Consider the following 18,820-nt stretch of genomic DNA (forward strand, 5'->3'; position numbering starts at 1 on the left):
ATCTTCAATGCCTGGCTCATAAAACTATTTCATAAAAACTTGTTAAACAACTGATCACTAAATTCAGTGAAAAGTTTCACCTAATTTCTCACCACCCTTCCCCCACTATCTCTCTAAAACATTTTGTACTTTTGATCACTTTTCCTTTCTTCTTTTAACTCTCTCTTTTTTGGTTTCCATGACCCTCAACTCTCCTGGCTCCCCTATTTCTCTACCACTCCTCAATTCCTTTCACTGACTTTTCTTCTTTTCATCTTCTAAATATAGACATATTCTCTAAGCCATACTCTCAGTCTTCTGCCAGGGGTTCTTAATATGGGGTCCATGAACTTGGATGGGAAAAATCACATCTTTTTTCTCCACTAATCTTTGGTTTCTTATATGATCCTATGCATTTTATTTTATGAATTTGAAAACATTATTCTAAAAAGAGGTCTATAAACAAGTTGTGGTATATGAATTAATAGAATACTATTGTGCTATAAGTGACGAGCAGGCAGATTTCAGCAAAACCTGGAAAGACTGATATGAACCGATGCTGAGTGAAATGAGCAGAACCAGGAGAATGTTGTACACAATAACAGCCACACTGTGTGATGACTGGCTTTGATAGACTTGGCTCTACTCAGCAATGCAATGATCTAAGACAACTCCAAAAGACTCATAATGGAAAATGCTGTCCATGTCCAGAAAAAGAACTATGGAGTTTAAATGCAGATGGCAGCATACTATTTGCTCCCCTTTTATTTTGTTGTTTTGTTTTATTGCTTCATTCTCATGGTTCCTCCATTAGTTCTAATTGTTCTTTACATCATGACTAATGGAAAAGTATGCTTAATATGAATGTATAAGTAGAGCCTATATCAGATTACACACCATCTTTGTGGGGGGAGAGCAGAGGGAGGAGGAAAAAATTTAAAACTTAAAATCTTATGGAAGTGAATGTTAAAAACTAAAAATAAATTGTTTTTTAAAAAAGGACCCATTTTCTAGAAGTTTCCTCTTCATAATCTCATTCACATCTATAACTTAACTATTATCTCTATAAGGATGTCTCCTAAAAACCACATCACTAGTTCTGGTCTCTATTTTGACCTCAACCCACATTTTCAGCTATCTCCTAGACAGTCCCACCAGTATCTCAAACTCAACATATTTTACAAACAATCTCATCTTCCCCCTCCCCCCACATCTACTCTATATCTTCTCAGTAACTCACAATCAGAATTCAGCAGCTATCTTCGGTTCTTCATACTCCCTTGTTTCCACAAGAATTGTTAAGCCCTATTATTTCTATCTGTAGAATCTCCCAAATCAGTTGCCTCCTCTTTGTCTTCATTGCAATTAATAGACCAGGTCCTTATTAGCTTGCCTGGATGATTGCTATGGTCTCCTGACTTAACTCCTCTACTACAATCTCTTCTTCTGGAGTTACTATATACATTCATCTTCCTAATGCACAGGCTTGACCTTATAATTTCCTGTTAAAAATGGCTGCCTACATACCTACTATATTAAGTCCAAAGGGTGGCATTCAGGGCCCCCTAAAATCTAGCTCCAATCTACTTTTCCAGCTTTATCTTACTTTCTCTTATTTCCCCTAGTGAGACATTTAAGCTAAAACTGGACCACTCAACCTCCTTGAAAGAAATTCCATTTTCTTGACTTCACCATTCCCTATAGCTAGTATTTTTCCTACTTAAACTTCTTAAAATCATAGTTTAGCTGGGTTCTTACTTGAAGACCTAATTCAGATTCTCCCTTCTCCTTTAACCCTATCCATATCTTCTAGATTGTAAGTTCCTTAAGGGTACAGCTCATTTCATCTTTGCTTCAGCATAGTGCCTTTAATGTGACAGGTGTTTATTACATGTTTGTTGAATTTAGTTGAATAGGACTTCAGCAGGAGCTTTTTATCCTAAACCTGGAGCAAATTCATACTATATTAAAAACTGGAAGGGACCTTAGAGAGCATCTATTCTTATAAAAAACATACCTCATTTTACAACACAGAACATTTAGGGACACTGTTGTTTTGGGGAATTAACAGTGGCCATTTCCAAACTTCTTACATTTCCCCTCTCTCAACACACTCTTCCATCCAGTAACACTAGCCTCTTTGCTGTTCCCCAAACAAGTCACTTTATCTCCAGACTCCAAAGATTTTCTCTGCCTATCTCCCACTTAGAATGCTCTCCCTTCCTCATTTCTATCTCCTGGATTGCTTCAAGTCCAGCTAAAATCCTATCTCCTATAAGAAGCCTTCCCCAAACCTTCTTCATTCTAGTGCCTTCCTTCTGTTATTTCCTATTTATCTTGTATATAATTTGTTTGTAAATAGTAGTTCACATGTTGTCTCCCGCATTGGACCCTGAGCTCCTTGAGAGCAGGGACTATTTTTTGCCCTTCTTTCTATCTGCAGTGCTTAACACAATGCCTAGCACATAGTAGGTGTTGAGAAATTTTATTGACTGACTAATCTTGGCTCTGCCACTTACTCCTGAAGAAACCTTGAGCAAGTCACTTAACCTATCTAGGTCTTAGTTTCCTCACCTGTAAAATGAGAGACTTGGACTAGAGGATTCTTAAGGTCCCCTTTATCTCTAAATAACATGTCCTCTTGAAGTTTCAAAAGATGATGTAATGCCTACGGTTAACAAATTTTTCTTCCAAGAGAGAATGTTCTTTTAGATTTTGCTGGAGTGAATGTTAGAGCCCAGATTATCATTTTGCTGTTGTCATTTTTTTTCTTTGCACAGAGCAAAGGCTACTGAGGGCTCCTGAAGAAAATTACTTTCAAAAACCAGGCCAATATCCAGGAGCATCTTGTAAATAGACCAGTTAAATAAATGGGAAAATTGAAGCAGTGTGCTTTTCCAGAAGTCTCAGACAGATTTTTTTTTTTAAAAAAGGCATTAAGCTCAAAAATGCCTTGGTTTACAAAGAGCTCATCATTTCAATCACTGTGGCCTCTTTCCATTACAGTGTTTCCTCTGTTGAACTGCCAGAATTTCATTGTCTGTACTGTTGAAGAGGATGTTTCCAGTGCACTTAAAAGGACATAAAGGATAATGCCCATCATTCCCAGAGCAGTTGCAGAATCCTTTCACCATGCTCTCTTTCCAAGGTTAATAAAAATCAATTTGTATTGAAAATCAAATGCACATACCCACCTCTGGCAAGAAGGGACCTTCATGAAAGGGCCCATGGCATAGTGGGGAGAACATGGAATCTGGAGTTCAAAGAGAACAAGGGTTGATCTCCAGCTGTGACACTAGTTTTAGGACCTTGGACAATTCCCTTAACATCTCTGCATATCCATTTCCTTGTCAGTTACCTCACAGGTTTGTCTTGAGTTTCAACTGAGATAATGTAGGTCAAGTTCCTCCATAAAAACCACTATAAATATAATTATTGTGATTTCATCTCTTTATGTGACATGTTTCACATTCCCATCCTCTGACAGATGATAGACAAAAGGTACAGAATAAAAAAATACTTTTTTCAGATAGCCAATAGAGGGATTTGTTTTGCTTAACTGTGTATTATTTGTCAGGGGCCTTTTTCTTTTTCTATTCACAAGAGGGATGGGAGTTAGGAATAAAGTAGGAAAAAAGAAAGAAATGAAAGAAAAGGGGATCATTAAGGCCTCTTTTTTTAAAAAAAATGCAGAGAAAAGAATAGAAGGAATGTCAGAAGCAGAGACAAGCAGGATAGCTCTCAAAGTTACATGTTGAACTTATATGCTTCAAAAGAAAAATTTATAAGAGCAAACTGAAGTTTAATCAACAATTCTCTTTTTCTGTTGTATTATGTAAATTGAAATGCCCATTTTATTTGGTGTTTGTTAAGCTCAAAATAAATATATATTACCCAAAACCAAAAGGGATAACATTAAAACCATGTATATTGAATATAACTGTGGGCACATTGATTTTGTTGGCCTGAAAATAAAGAAAGCTTGTTCATCTTCCCTCCCAAAAAGTGCTTTGAGATCACATGGTAGCAAAAAAAAGTGCTTCAAGATCATATGATAGCAAAAAGAGCTCTAAATTTGGAGTTAGAAAAACCAGGATTGAATCCTGGTTCAGCTGCTTCTTTGCTATGTGCCTTTGGGTAAATCACTTCACTCTAAAAGGAGAGTAATAGACTAAATGATCTCCATAGTCTCTGCTAGCCCTAAAATTCTATCAGCCTATCCTGTTGAAAATTCTTTGCCATTATTTATTTGCCTGACTACTCTCCCCCCTCCCCCCCCAAAAATAGAATATTATCAAGGATATTATCAGTTTATCAAACATCAAGGAACATTGAGTTGTAGTCACCTGGGCCTAGCAATGTGCTGTATAGAACAATTTCAGATTTCCCTTCCAGAAACTTGTCACTGTTTGGGACAGCATCCTGTGACATCATGACTATTCCAGGATGCTAAAATAGTCACATATCACAAAGTTTTTTTGTGGTTTCCTGGCCATATAATACCACCTCATAGTTACAAGCAAATGAGTACATTTCTGGAGTTTGTATGGAAGAAAATAGAGAGAAGAAAGGGTCAGGGGTCAACTCCAGACCCACTTCCTCCATAAAATCTTCCATTTCTATTCCCCCACTTACACTGTTTACTTATCATCTGAATCAAAAAATCAGGTGCCTTAGGGCATACTGCTTTTTATTGTTTTCTAATATTTCATGTACTTTTTATTTTCCTTAAAGAATAAGGCCAGTTTTAGGCAAAAAGTTTAGGTTTTTCTTTTGTACACAATTCTATTTAATCCAAGTTGCTCCTTTTTCAGTGTACCAGCCCAAATCTGCATTCTACTTAAAAGGTGATGACCTGAAGTGATATCTAGCTGAAGGTACATGGTTCCTTCATTCAGGAAGGAGTCTCTTGAAGATGAGCAAATAGTCAGGACCTTGAGGAATAAAAGTCTAATGGCAAAATGTCCAACCAGATGACAAGAAATGAGACCAAAGTTACTGGGAAAAGAACTTGCTATTTGGCAAAAACTATTGGGAAAATTAGATAGCAGTTTGGCAGAAATTAGGTTTAGATTAGCATCTCCCACCATGTACCAACATAAACTCCAGATACATGACCTAGATATAAAAGAACATATCATAAACAAATTAGAGGAGGAAGGAAGAAATTACCTTTTGCACATAGGGATAGAGGAAAGAGATCATGACTAAACAAGTGATGGGATCACATAAGATAATTTTGACTATATAAAATTGAAAATATTTGCACAAATATATCTAAGGTAGTAAAGATTAGAAGAAAAACAGGTAATTGGGGGAAATTTTTGTAATAAATTTCTTTGAGGTTTCATTTACAAGACTTAAAAATAATTCATTTAAAATTTCAAGACTATGAGCTGTTCCCCAACAGATAAATAGTCAAAGGACAGGAAAGGCAGTTTTCAAAGAAAGAAATCCAAGTTATCAACAATCATACAAAAAATGCTCAAAATTATTAATAACTAAAGAAATATATATTAAAGCCAACTTTAAGTTCTACCTCACAAGTTCACACCCATCAGACTGGCAAAGATGGCAAAAGAGGAAAATGACAAATAGAGAGGTTATGGGCAACAGATACCCTACAGCATTGGTGGTATAGCTGTGAATGGTTCTAACCATTCTGGAAAGCAATTTGAAACTATGCCCCCCAAATTACTAAACTGCATACCTTTTGATCCAACTATACCATTACTAGGCCTATACCCTCACAGAAGTCAAACAAAAAGCTAAAGCCCTTTCCATAGTAGCCAAAAATTAGAAACTAAGAGGGTGGCTAAAGAAATTGTGATATTCTTATAACATAATATTATCGTGCCATAAGAAATGATGAATGGACAATTTTGGAGGAAAGTGAAGACTTTTTTTGTACTGATGCAGAACTAGAAGAACAATTTATACCATGGTAACATTAAAGAGCAAAACAAGTTGGAAAGACTTGAGAATGCTGATCAAAGCAATGATAAACCAAGAGTTCAAAAAAATGAAAATGAAACACACCTCTTGCCACCTGATATAGAGATGATGAACTTAAAGTGAAGAAAGATATATTTTTGGACATGGCTAATGTGGACATTTGTTCTGTCAGACTATGAAGCTATATATTAAAAGTTTTATTTTTCAGAGTTTAAAAAATTTCTCAATAGTAGTGGCAGATTAATAAAAATAACTTGTTACTCAAAAAGTTAAAAAAATATATTAAAAGAATTACTAGAAATTGGCCAGCTATTTTGAAGGGGCTTTTGTCTATTGTCCCTCAAATCACATCATATAGGTAGCTGCCCATTTGCAAGGCTGGCCCTAAACTCCAATTACCAAGAAATTTTCCTTTCAGTTTGCCCAGTCTACAGTGCCTGTCTTGTTCAAATTGAATGCCCAGGCTTGAGTTGATGTTCTCTCAAAGGGCGAATCAGGGCTCACCCAGGCTGCTCAGAGCCTCAGGGTCATCTGCAACTTAGGGACCCTTTGGTATAGTGGAATTAGGTGATGTGGCCTGTGATAGAACAAGAAGGATGGGGAGGAAGAAGAAACATTTATACTGGCTTACATTTAAGACCATGAGTTCCAGATCTATGCCTAGCAGCTCATTTAAACAAGTGCCTTAATTGCATTAGCTCCCTTCATTATTTAAAAAGAATAAAGATTTATAGTGTTCATCATCTAACTGAATCCCTGTCCTTCAGTAAACACAATCAAGGGCCTTATGAAGGCAGAATCCCAGTTTGCCTCCAGCTCATAAGGTATGAAATGAATTTAGAAATTTAAAGGGAAAACCATCAGCCTGTTCACCCAGGGAATGTTTGGGACATAATCTGTAGAGCTGAAGCTGAAAGGGAAAAGTATGACATGGAGAAGAAAGAACATTAGGGACTTAGAAAATCCGAGTAAGAGTCAGAATCTTCTTACTAGCTTAGCGCTATAACCATGGAGAGCTCAACCTGATGAAGGCTCTGTTCCTTCTCCTATAAAATTGGGCTAGCTAACATTTATGTCACTTTAAGGCTTGTAAATCACTTTTTACATACACTATCTCATTTCACCTTGACAATAACTGTGGGGATTAATACTATAGGCATTGTTATCTCCATTTTATAGATGGAAAAATGAGGCTCAGGTTATATGATTTGTTCAGACACAATTGGAAAGTGTGATTCAAACAGTGGAATTAAACTTAAGTCTGATTCCAAGTCCAGAGATCTACCAATTATGCCATGCTGCTATGTGATAATCAGAATTTCCAGGCTTTGAAACCATGCCTCAGCTATAGTCTCATCCTGGAACTCCCTTAGCACCTGGGACTTTCTTATCCTGGAACATTCATCTAACTCTGGGGCTTTATCCCGGTGAATTGTCACTCCATTACGCTGGCCCTCTTCTCTCATTGGTGAGTCTCTCCTGGGGCTTTCATTTTAGGGAAGGGCCCAGGCCAACCAACCTCCATTTGTCTTCCAACTGTGCTTCTGACTTTTTTTTACTTCAACACCAAGCCCTTGTGTGAGGATCTTCATTGCCCCCCATCCCTATCTCCACCTATCCCCCTTCCTATTTCCAATTCCCTTTTGTGTGTTATCTTCAAGCATCAGAATGGAAGCTCCTAGAGGACAGGGCCTATCTTCCTTTTTTCTTGTATTTGTATCCCTAGGGCTTAGCACAGTACCTGGCACAGAGTAATTACTTAATAAAAGCTTATTGCTTTCCCTATGATAATACTGGGTTATCTCCATATCATTGCGGTGAGGATCAAATGAGAAATTGTTCACAGAATGCTATTTAAATGCAAATACTTTTTAAAACCTCCCCAATAAGCTACAAAGCTCCATGAGGGGAGGGTTATACTTATTTCTTATTCTTTTGTATCTGTCCCCACTGCCTAGAACAGCTTTCTCCCTCTCCTTTTCCCTCTATCCCACTCTTTTATTGTTGTTCCAGATCTGTGAATTCATAGCCTCAGAAATTTTAAAACTGCAAGGGTCATAGAGGTCATCATGTTGAATCCCTTCATTTTGAAGATGAGGAAACTGAGGCACAGAGAGTTTAAATTACTTGCCTAGGGTCACATAGCTATTAAAAGTCTGAGGTGGAATTTGAATTTAGGACTCTCTGAGTCCTGGTCCAATGCTCCATTCATTATATCATACTGCTGCCTTCACTGATACAGGAAAATCCTAGTATGTAAACTTTCTCAGATTGGCAGTTTATCTATAAATTATAGTCTTAGACTTTTGTTGCCTGAGAAACTGAGAGGTGAAGTTACTTGCTCACTGTCACACAACTAATCCACATCTTCCTGACTTCATCGCTAACCCTTTATTGACTAAACCAGATAGCCTCTCTGTGATCTAATAGAATAGAAAGAATGCATTTCATAAGTATTTGTCAAATGAATAGTTATAAATAAGGGGGATATGGAAACAGAATCTTTTTGCCTCTGGCCTATACAGTATAAACCAAAATTATAAATTCAAAGAGTATTTAAAGCTTCCCTTTCATTTATTTCCATGGATTGTCAAAAGTTGAAAAAACTGTCCAATGTTATTTGTAAACATTATGTCTTCCTGTAATGTACTGCTTATCAGTCTATTAAGATCATTTTTTAGGTGAAAAAGAGAGATTATTCTCTAGGAGCAATGCTACCAGAGAGGAACATCTTCATCTTGTTTAAGACTGGCTTTAGGCAGATCTCCCTAAGGCATTTGGAGGAGGAGAAAGAGATGCTAGGTGGTAAGAAAGAGCTCAAATTGTAAGGGCCCTAAATTTCTTAGGGCACTAAAAGGTTAATGAATGTGACACTGAGCAAGGCTAATCTTGACACCATGGAAGTAGTCACTTACTGGTTGCCTAGTTACTGGATTGTATCTCTATAAAGCAAGGAGGATGCTGGACAATTACTCACTGAAATAGATAAATATCTACAGGGAAACAGGACAATTTAGTCCCAAACTGGATTTCTTGCTCAAAATTGTCCTGCTGTTTACTTGGCATGAAAACACAGCTTACAGGCTGTAGGGGTTCTTGTTTTTGCCTTGGAATCTCTAAGGTCTGTGATGGTTTCTCAGATATTAATCAGGGATGCTCAAGTCTAATATAAATACATTTATGATATAAAAATATATCACATATATTACATATATACAAAGTAGAACCAATTGTCTATATATACATGATACATATATTTGCATTTATGTGCATATATATATCGTGTGTATATGTATTTAAATTTTTATAATGAATTTAATAAACTTTAACAAACATGAACATTGCAATACACAAAGAACAGAATAGGAAGAAATTATGAACTAATATGGTTGGATTTTAAAGTGTATATTAAATTTAACACAATAGTAACAAAACTGAGTTGCTTGTGCCCTTATCAAAATTACTTCTTTCTTGCATTTTAAAAAATGTTTCATATGTTATTTTCTTTCCTATCTTATTTTCTTCATTGTTATACTTTCCCACCAATATCCCCTACCATACCTCTCTTCTTACCCCAAAACAGAAGCCTATTAAAAGTATAGTCAAGCAAAACAAACATGGTGGCTATGTATGAAAATATATATTTTCAAGGGGAGCCAAGATGGCAGACTAGCAGGAGGTAGTACAGAATCCATCTTGCTTTCCAGTTCCTTCAGACAGATCTAGAAAATGCACTGGACTGAATTTGGATGGGGAAATCCAAGGAAAGGTCATAGGGAGTCATTTTGCCAGCCTAGGTTGGCATAGGGAGACCGACTGAGGACACTGAGGTCAGAGTTTGACCAGGATCCCAGGGCTGTGCAAAGCACATCATTCTAAAGGGAGAAGAGCTCCTAGACCCATACCAGGGCATCCTGTGCAGGGTGTGGGAAGAGGTGCCAACTGGAAGCTTTATTTCCCACTACCTAGTTCTAGGTCACAGATCCAAGGAAGATGGAAGATGAGTGCCATTTAGGTATAGAGAATCACCACAGGTTCTGGGCTGTCCACCTACCAGGATCAAGTTCAGAGCACACAGTTGCTGTGTGGCTCAGATTCCATGAGCAGAACAGGGTCTAGTTTCAGAATCTCTAGCCCATTCTGAATCCTGCAGAGGAATAACTGGGGCAGAAATCCCATACTAAAAGAGGAAATGTAGTTCCATTACTCTGAACTATCAGAGTTTTCCAGCTAGCGGATAGGGACTGAGTTTCCCCCCCCAAAAAAGACTGAGTCTTACACAGACCCAAACTCAGATCAGAAACTTGTAGAGCTCAGGCCAGGGGGTAACAATCAGATTTTGCCCTGGATCAGACCACTTCAGAAGCACTGAAAGTTTATAGGTGCCCAGCTTATCCCTGAATAACACAACACTCAATACCCTAACCTAGAACTAATATCATGTCTGAAGTTAGGAAGAAGGCTGACAGAATGAGCAAACAAAAGAATCCTACCATTTAAAGCTATTATGTTGCCAGAGATGCTCAAAGCAAAAACCCAGAAAAAAAAGAATGAACCTCAAATATTATAGGTAAAACCAGCTTGGACACAAATTCAACTAAGATTCTTAAAAGAGATGAAGCAAGAGTTTAAAAATGAATTTAAAATGCTTTTATCAATGAAATGAAAGCACTGAAGGAAAAATTGGAAAAGAGATGAGAGACATGAAAGAAAGCTTGGCACAATAGGTCCTAAACCTTTCTCAAGCAATATACTTGCTGAAAATTAGAATGGACCAAATAGAAGCCAATGACCCCATGAGACAAGAAACATTATAACAAAATAAAAAAAAAAACTAAAAAAAACCAGAAGAAAATGTAAGATATTGTAGCAAAAATCAACTTACTTGGAAAACAGATAAAGGAGAAAAAATTTAACAAATCATTGAACTACATGAACACGATGACAGAAGGAAAAAACCTTAGACATCACATTACAAGATATCTTTTTAAAAAATTACTTAAATTTCTTAGAACCAGAGGGCAAAACAGAAATAGAAAAATCCTCTGGTCACCTCCTCGAAGAAATAATCAAATGATGGACCCCACCCCCAACCAGGCACATTGTAACCAAAATCCAGAGCTTGTAAGTCAAAGAAAAAGATACTATAAGCATCCGTAATGGAAGAATTCAAGTACTGAAGAAACACAGTAGGATTCCATTTGATTTATCAGCCACCACTATAAAGAAGCAGAGAGCTTGGAATATGATATTTGAGAAGGCAAAGGATATGATGAGCTTACAGTCAAGAATTACTTATCCAGCAGAACTGAGTATAGCCTATAGGAGAGAAAATGCATTTTTAATAAAATAGAGGACTTCCAAGCATTCCTTGAAATGATGAAAATACCAGAGCTGAGTAAAAAATTTGAAGTTTAAACACAGATTAAAAAAAACATAAAAAAGTAAACATGAATGAACAATGACAAAGAACTAAATCAGGATAAATGCTTAATACTAATATAGGGAGATGATATTTGTATCCCCTCTAAACCCAATTCTCATTAGAGTTCACAGAGGGAGTCCCATTAGGTAAGAACAGGAAGTAGTTGTTATATCTTTTTTTTTTTTGAGGCAGTCAGGGTTAAGTTACTTGCCCAGGGTCACACAGCTAACTAAGTGTCTGAGGCCAGATTTAAGCCCAGGTCCTCCTGACTCCAGGGCCAGTGTTCTATCCACTGCACTACCTAGCTGCCCCTCTGTTATATCTTGATAAAAAGAAGGAAGGAGAAATGAGAGGGAGGGTTGATTACAGGAAGAAATAGTTCTAAGCAAAACACAGTGTAAGGATATACAAAAATACTTCTGGGAGCCAAGATGGTAGGGTAAGCAGTAAATTGCTATAGCTCTCCTATATTCACCTCCAAACAGCCACAAAATAGTGTTCCAAAACAAATCTTGGACCACAGAACCAGAAGAAAGATGGGGTGGAGTGGTCTTTTAGCACAGGAGACTTGCAGGATTGGCAAGAAAGGTCCATCTCACTTGGGTAAAAGGGGAGCACATTCTAGTACAGGAAGCATTCCAGCAAGCCCCACCTCAGCAAACCAGCAGAAGATCCTGAGCAGAAGATCCTGTGGTGGAGCAGGCAAACAACAACACCAGGAACCCCACATGCCTTAGCATAGCCAGGGAAACTGGCAAACTTTAGCTCCCAGAACCACCAAGTGCTTCAGTGTAACCTGGGGCAAACAGGCATCCTCCCGTGGCCAGACCTCCATGTGCTTCAGTGTAGTCCTGGGGAAATGCAGAAAAATCCCACCTGGCCTCAGCACATGCCAGACACCATCACTAGGACCTCAGCTTCCCACCGGGGAAGCTGCCAGACCCCTACAGACTCCAGCAGCATCAGCCACACCCCACTTCAACACAGCACCAAACATGAGGGTCCCTGGTGGGCCTCAGGGCAATATCAGTATAGCACCAGGCAAATGGCCAGGGCCTGCAGCTACTTGCACAAGAAGCCTGAGACAGAGCCCCTGCCACCCTGGGAGCAGAGATCAAATTTAAAAGAAAGGGAAAAGGCCGAAAAGAGAGGAATAAAAAAAAAAACAACAAGAAAAGAATCTGACCATAGAAAGTTATTATGATGACAGGGAAGACTGAGATACAAACTCAGAAGAGGACAGAAATGTCAAAACATCTAGGGACAAAACCTCAAAGAAAAATAGGAAGTGGTCTCAAGCCCAGAAAGAATATCTCAAAAAGGGGCTTAAAAATCATATAAGAAAGGTAGAAGAAAAATGGGGAAAGAAATGAGAGTGATGCACGAGAATTATGAAAAAAGAGTCAACAGCTTGGAAAACTGCTTAAAAGTAGAATTGGTCAAATAGAAAAGGAAGCACAAAAATCCACTGAAGAAAACAACTCCTTAAAGAGAATAATTGGCCAAGTGGAAAAGAAAGTACAAAAGCTAATTGAGGAAAACCATACCTTAAAAGTTAGAATTGGGAAAGTGGAAGCTAATGACTCTATGAGACTTCATGAATCAATCAAACAAATTCAAAAGAATGAAAAAAATGGAAGAAAATGTAAAATACCTCATGGGAAAAACAACTGACCTGGAAAATAGATCCAGGAGAGACAATGTCAGAATCATTGGACTATGTGAAAGCTATAATCAAAAGGAGGACCTGGACAGCATCTTTCAAAAAATTATCAAGGGAAACTCCTGATATCCTGGAACAGAGGGCAAAATGGGCATTGAAGGAATTCATGACTCATCTCAGGAAAGAATTCCCAACATAAAAACTCCAAGGAATGTTATAGCCAAATTTCAGAACTATAGGGTCAAAGAAAAAAAATACTGCAAGTAGCCAGAAAGAAACAATTCAAATATCAGGGAGTCACAATCAGGATCACATAGGACTTGGCAGCTGCAATATTAAAGGATCAGAGGTCATGGGACATGACTGGGGTCAGTGCTCTGCTCTTTCCATTATATTCATTTTGAACATGTAATTCAGAGCTCTGCCTCTACCATTAACTTGTTGTATGACTTTTGGCAAGATGCTCCAATTCCCTGAGCCCCAGTTTCCTCATTTATGAAATATGAAGGCTGAAAAATACCACCTCGATGTTTCTTTTTTGTTGTTGTTGTTGTTGTTGTTTTTTTGTTTGTTTTTTTCAATGTTTCTTTAAGCTCTAACATTCTGTTGCTTTTAGAATTTGAGTTTTCCTTACCAGGTAGCCTTTGGAATGTTGAAAGCTAATGACTTAAAAATAAATGATTTCATTTACTTCTGTCTTGTTTAATTTCATTAATGTGATCATTTTAGAACAGTAGTGCTGTGGTAATGAATACAATTTTCCAAATCAAATGAGAGAAACTAATTTTATCCATTACCATTCATACCTTAAGAGAACACAGGTGAATTAGTGGAGGAAAAAAAACATTTTTCAGTATATGACTATCGTTGTTCAGTTGTTTCAGTCATGTCGACTCTTTGTGCTCACATTTAGGTTTTTTTTGTTTTTTTTTTTTGCAAAGATACTAGAGTGGTTTGCCACATTTCCTTCTCCAGCTCATTTTACAGATGAGGAAACTGAGGCAAACAGTTTTAAGTGACTTACCCAGGGTCACACAACTAGTAAGTGTCTGAGGCCAGAATTGAACTTGGGAAGATGAGTCTTCATGACTCCAGGCCCCACACTGTATCCACTGTGCCACCTAGTTGCCCTTCAAAAAATGATGTGTTTCTTAGAAAGCATAGGAATAAAGGGAGTTTTTCTTAAAACAATAGGTGACATCTATCTAAAGCCATCAGCAAACATTATATGTAATGTGGATAAACTAGAAGCATTCCCAATAATATTAGGGGTGAAACAAGGATGTTCATCATCGCCACTGTTATTCAATAGAATAGAATAGAAATGTTAGCTTTAGCAATAAGAGAAGAAAAAGAAATTGAAAGAATTAGAATAGGCAATGAGGAAACAAAGCTATTACTCTTTACAGATGATGTGATGGTATACTTAAAGAATCCTAGAGAATCAACTAAAAAAAACTACAGGAAATAATTAACAGCTTTAGCAAAGTTTCAGGATATAAAATAAACCCACATAAATCATTGACATTTCTGTATATTACTAACAAAGCCCAACAGCAAGAAATACAGAGAGAAATTCCATTTAAAATAATTGTAGTCAATATAAAATATTTGGGAGTCTACCTGCCAAGATAAACCCAGGAACTATATGAACATGGTTATAAAATATTTTTCACACAAATAAAGTCAGATCTAAATAATTGGAAAAATATCAGTTGCTCGTGGGTAGGCCAGGCCAATATAATAAAAACGATTCTGCTAAACTAATTTATTTGTTCAATGCCATACCAATCAAACTACCAAAATATTATTTCATAGAGCTAGAAAAAACAAGAACAAAATTCATCTGGCAGAACAAAAGGTCAAGAATATCAAGGTAATTAACGAAAAGAAATGCAAGGGAGGATGGCCTAGGCTTACCAGATCCAAAACTGGTAATTATAAAGTAGCAGTCATCAAAACTATTTGGTACTGGCTAAGAAATAGAGTGGTGGATCAGTGGAATAGGTTAGGTATGCAAAACATAGTGGTCAATGACTATAGTAATCTACTGTTTGATAAACTCAAAGACTCCAGCTTCTGGGACAAGAACTCACTATTTGACAAAAACTGCTGGGAAAACTGGAAAATACTATGGCAGAAAGTAGGCATAGACCAACATCTAGCATCCTATACCAAGATAAGGTCAAAATTGTTACATGATTTAGACATAAAGGGTGATATCATAAGCAAATTAGGAGAGCAAAGAATAATTTGCCTATCAGATCTATGGAGAAGGGAAGAATTTATGACCAAATGAGAGATAAAAAACATCATGAAATGCAAAATGGATAATTTTGATTACTTTAAATTAAAAAGTTTTTGCACAAAACCAATGCAACCAAGGTTAGAAAGAAATCAGAAAGCTGGGAAACAATTTTTACAGCCAGTGTCTCTGAAAAAGTCCTCATTTCTAAAACATATAGAGAACTGAGTCAAATTTATAGGAATACAAGTATTGCCCAATTGATAAATGCCAAAGGATATGAACAGGCAGTTTTCAGATGAAGAAATTAAAGCTATCTATAGTCATATAAAATGCTGTAAATCACTATAGATTTAGAGAAATGAGAAATTAGAAATGCAAATTAAAACAACTCTGAGGTACCACTGCACACCTATCAGATTGGCTAATATGATAGAAAAAGAAAATGATAAATGTTGGAGATGTGGGAAAATTGGAGCTACTAATACATTGTTGCTGGAGTTGTAAACTGATCCAACCATTCCAGAGAGCAATTTGGAACTATGCCCCAAGGGCTATAAAACTGTGCACACCCTTTGACCCAGCAATATCACTACTAGGTCTGTATCCCAAAGAGATCATAAAAAAGGAAAAGGACCTGCATGTACAAAAATATTTATAGTAGCTCTTTTTGTGGTAGCCAAGAATTGGAAGTTGAGGGGATGCCCATCAACTGGTGAATGACTGAACAAGTTGTGGTATATGAACGTAATGCAATACTATTGTGCTATAAGAAATGATGAGCAGGATGGTTTCAGATAAACCTGGAAAGACTTGCATGAATTGATGCTAAGTGAAGTGAGCAGAACCAGGAGAACATTGTACACAGTAACAGCCACATCGTGCAATGACCAGCTTTGATAGACTTAGCTCTTCTCAGCAATATAATGATCTAAGACAATTCCAAAAGACTCACGATGGAAAATGCTATTTACATCCAGAGAAAGAACCATAGAGTCTGAATGCAGATAACAGCATACCATTTTCTCTTTGTTTTTCTTTCTTGTAGTTTTCCCCTTTTGTTCTGATTCTTCTTTCATAACATGACTAATGTGGAAATATTTTTAATATGTTTAATATGATTGTACATGTGTAACATATCAGATTGCTTACCATCTTGGGGAGGGAGGGAGAAAAAAAATTGGAAATCACCATCGTGTAGAAGTATTAAATGTTGAAAACTATCTTTACATGTAATTTGAAAAAATATAATACTATTAAGTGGAAAAAAGTAATAAAAATAAAAAAAAGATGTGTTTCAAATAAATAAACAGGAATAGTTCTGGACTCTCCTGTCTTCACTGAAGAAAATACAGGAGGAAACAGGTCTAGATGAATAGGGAAGATTAGAACGGATTACCTAGGAATCCTGTGCAATATCATTCTTTGAAATCCTTCAAAATAAGAGAAATTCTTATCTACCTTCCAATAAGTCCCCCAAATCCTTGGTTTCATTAGACCTGCTTTATTAATTTCTAGGCAGCTAGGTGGTGCAGTGGATAGTGCTGGGCTTGGGGTCAGGAAGACCTGAGTTCAAACCCTACCTCAAACATGTCTTAGTTGTGTGACCTTGGGTATGTCACTTAACTTCTATTTGCCCCAGTTTCCTCAACTGGAAAATGGGAGTAATAATAGCACCTACCTCTCAGGGCTGTTGTAAAGCTCCAATGAGATATTTGTATAGTGCTTAGCATAGTGTCTGGCAGAGAGTAGGTATTATATAAATGTTAGGTATGATAACTGTCATTGTTAAGCCTAGGAACCTGCTCACCATCCCATGCTCCAATGCTTGAATTGTTAATTGTTGCTGGAAAAAAGTCAAGAAACCTCACTGATTTGGTTCATTATACAGGATGTGCAGTTTTAGTGCAGTTTTAAGCTTTAATAGCTCACTTCAAAAGAAAGAGGCAGGGGAGGGGCGGGGGTCAAGCAGGTGAGAGGAGAGAATATCTAGGAGGACAGTATAAAAAACTGCAGAGATGTCATGTAGAGTGAAATGACTTTGGCTACACACACACACCCAGAGAGAAGAGGAAGAGGGAAAGATAGAAAGGAGAGGAAGAGACAACGACCAGTGGTAAGTTGGAATCTGGAGATGAGAACACTCAAATACATAAGCCATATGGAATGGCCTCAGGCATCTTAGAAAATTGCCCCAGTTCTCCTTTTGGAGAGACAGAGAGTGAACACTAGGGTATGAGTAAACTAGGAACTATGTTTCTCTTCCCCAGGGCAACTTTTTAGCACATAACTGTAATTGGGTACAAGCTTCAATAAAAGTGTGGAACAAGCCTGCAAAATCTCAGGAAGTAAAAGCTAAACACCAGACCTATGGAGTTTGGAAAATATATGCCTCTGACTACTCAGACATTGATAGCTCTAACACCTTTCCTACCAAATGACTGGTACGTATAAACTATGACACAAAATAGAATTTAAGGACAGAAGGGAATTACGAGCAAGGCTCTCATTGAGCTACAGTTGAATTTTATTTATCCAAATGGCTTGCTACAGATGAAAGGCATTCAATTATGCCAAGTTTTTAGGTTTTTGTTTGTATTATGAATTGGTTTTGTAATACTCAGAAAAAAATAGGGAATAATAACAATCACAGTGTATATACAAGTTCAGTCACATGGAGATAGGTATTTGTGAAAAATTCATTCATACTTGTTCAGTAAATCCATCAACCTACCCGTGTTTTTGCTGCATTCTTGTTCATTGCACTTCTGTGATTCCAGAGGTTTGGGGGTGTACTCACACAGGCTGGGGTCCTCTGTTTTATTGCTCTCTGGGTTGATACATTGAACAGTCCTTTGCTGAATGCCACCACCACAGGAAACGGTGCACTGAAAGAGATAAGGAGCTTAACCGGCATTCTGGGAAAAAAATAATTATGGAATCATCCAACTTAGAGTGACTAGAATATGTGTAAAATATCAACACTCTGATTGTTGAGTAAAGGAAAGATGCAAGGAACAGAATCATTTTTGACAATCTATGAAGCACTAACATAATAGTATTTATGCAGCACTTTATAAATATCATGTCGTTTGATCCTCACAACAACCCTAGGAGGTAAGTGCTACTATTATCCCTAATTCACAGATGAGTAAGCTGAGGCAGATATAGGTTAAATGATTTGCCCAGGGTCACAAAGCTTGGATTTGAACTCAGGTCTTCCTGCCTCCGGGCTCAGTGCTCTATCTACTGTGCCACCTAGATGCCTCTACTAATGATCAGGCATCAGGCTATCATGTGAAGGAAAGTTTCAGATCTTTGAATAAATCCTTTTATTTAACTTTCCACCATAAATATAAAGGGGTGAATCATATGGATAGAAATATAGGCTCTTGAAAGCAATAAATAAGAATATATATATATATATATATATATATATATACATACATAATAGGAACAGCAGGATTTGTCATGGAGTTGTTGGGGATGGTGCTCGGAGCACCATATACTAATTGATGAGAATAATTCTAGGGGATTCTAGAATTCTAGAAGC

At 37.2% G+C, this 18,820-nt stretch overlaps 1 protein-coding gene across 1 annotated transcript in view; it reads right to left on the bottom strand.

Moving 5' to 3' along the window:
• ADAMTS12 (ADAM metallopeptidase with thrombospondin type 1 motif 12) overlaps positions 1-18,820 on the bottom strand; it is a 525,685-nt gene that overhangs the window by 11,015 nt on the left and 495,850 nt on the right. The window contains exon 23 of the mRNA XM_027868744.1: positions 18,002-18,155. Within this exon, the coding sequence (XP_027724545.1) occupies positions 18,002-18,155 (154 nt within the window). The remainder of the gene's footprint in view (positions 1-18,001; positions 18,156-18,820) is intronic.

The sequence above is a fragment of the Vombatus ursinus genome, unplaced genomic scaffold (assembly GCF_900497805.2).
Source record: "Vombatus ursinus unplaced genomic scaffold, bare-nosed wombat genome assembly UNPS02014791.1, whole genome shotgun sequence".
Classification (NCBI taxonomy): Eukaryota; Metazoa; Chordata; class Mammalia; order Diprotodontia; family Vombatidae; genus Vombatus; species Vombatus ursinus.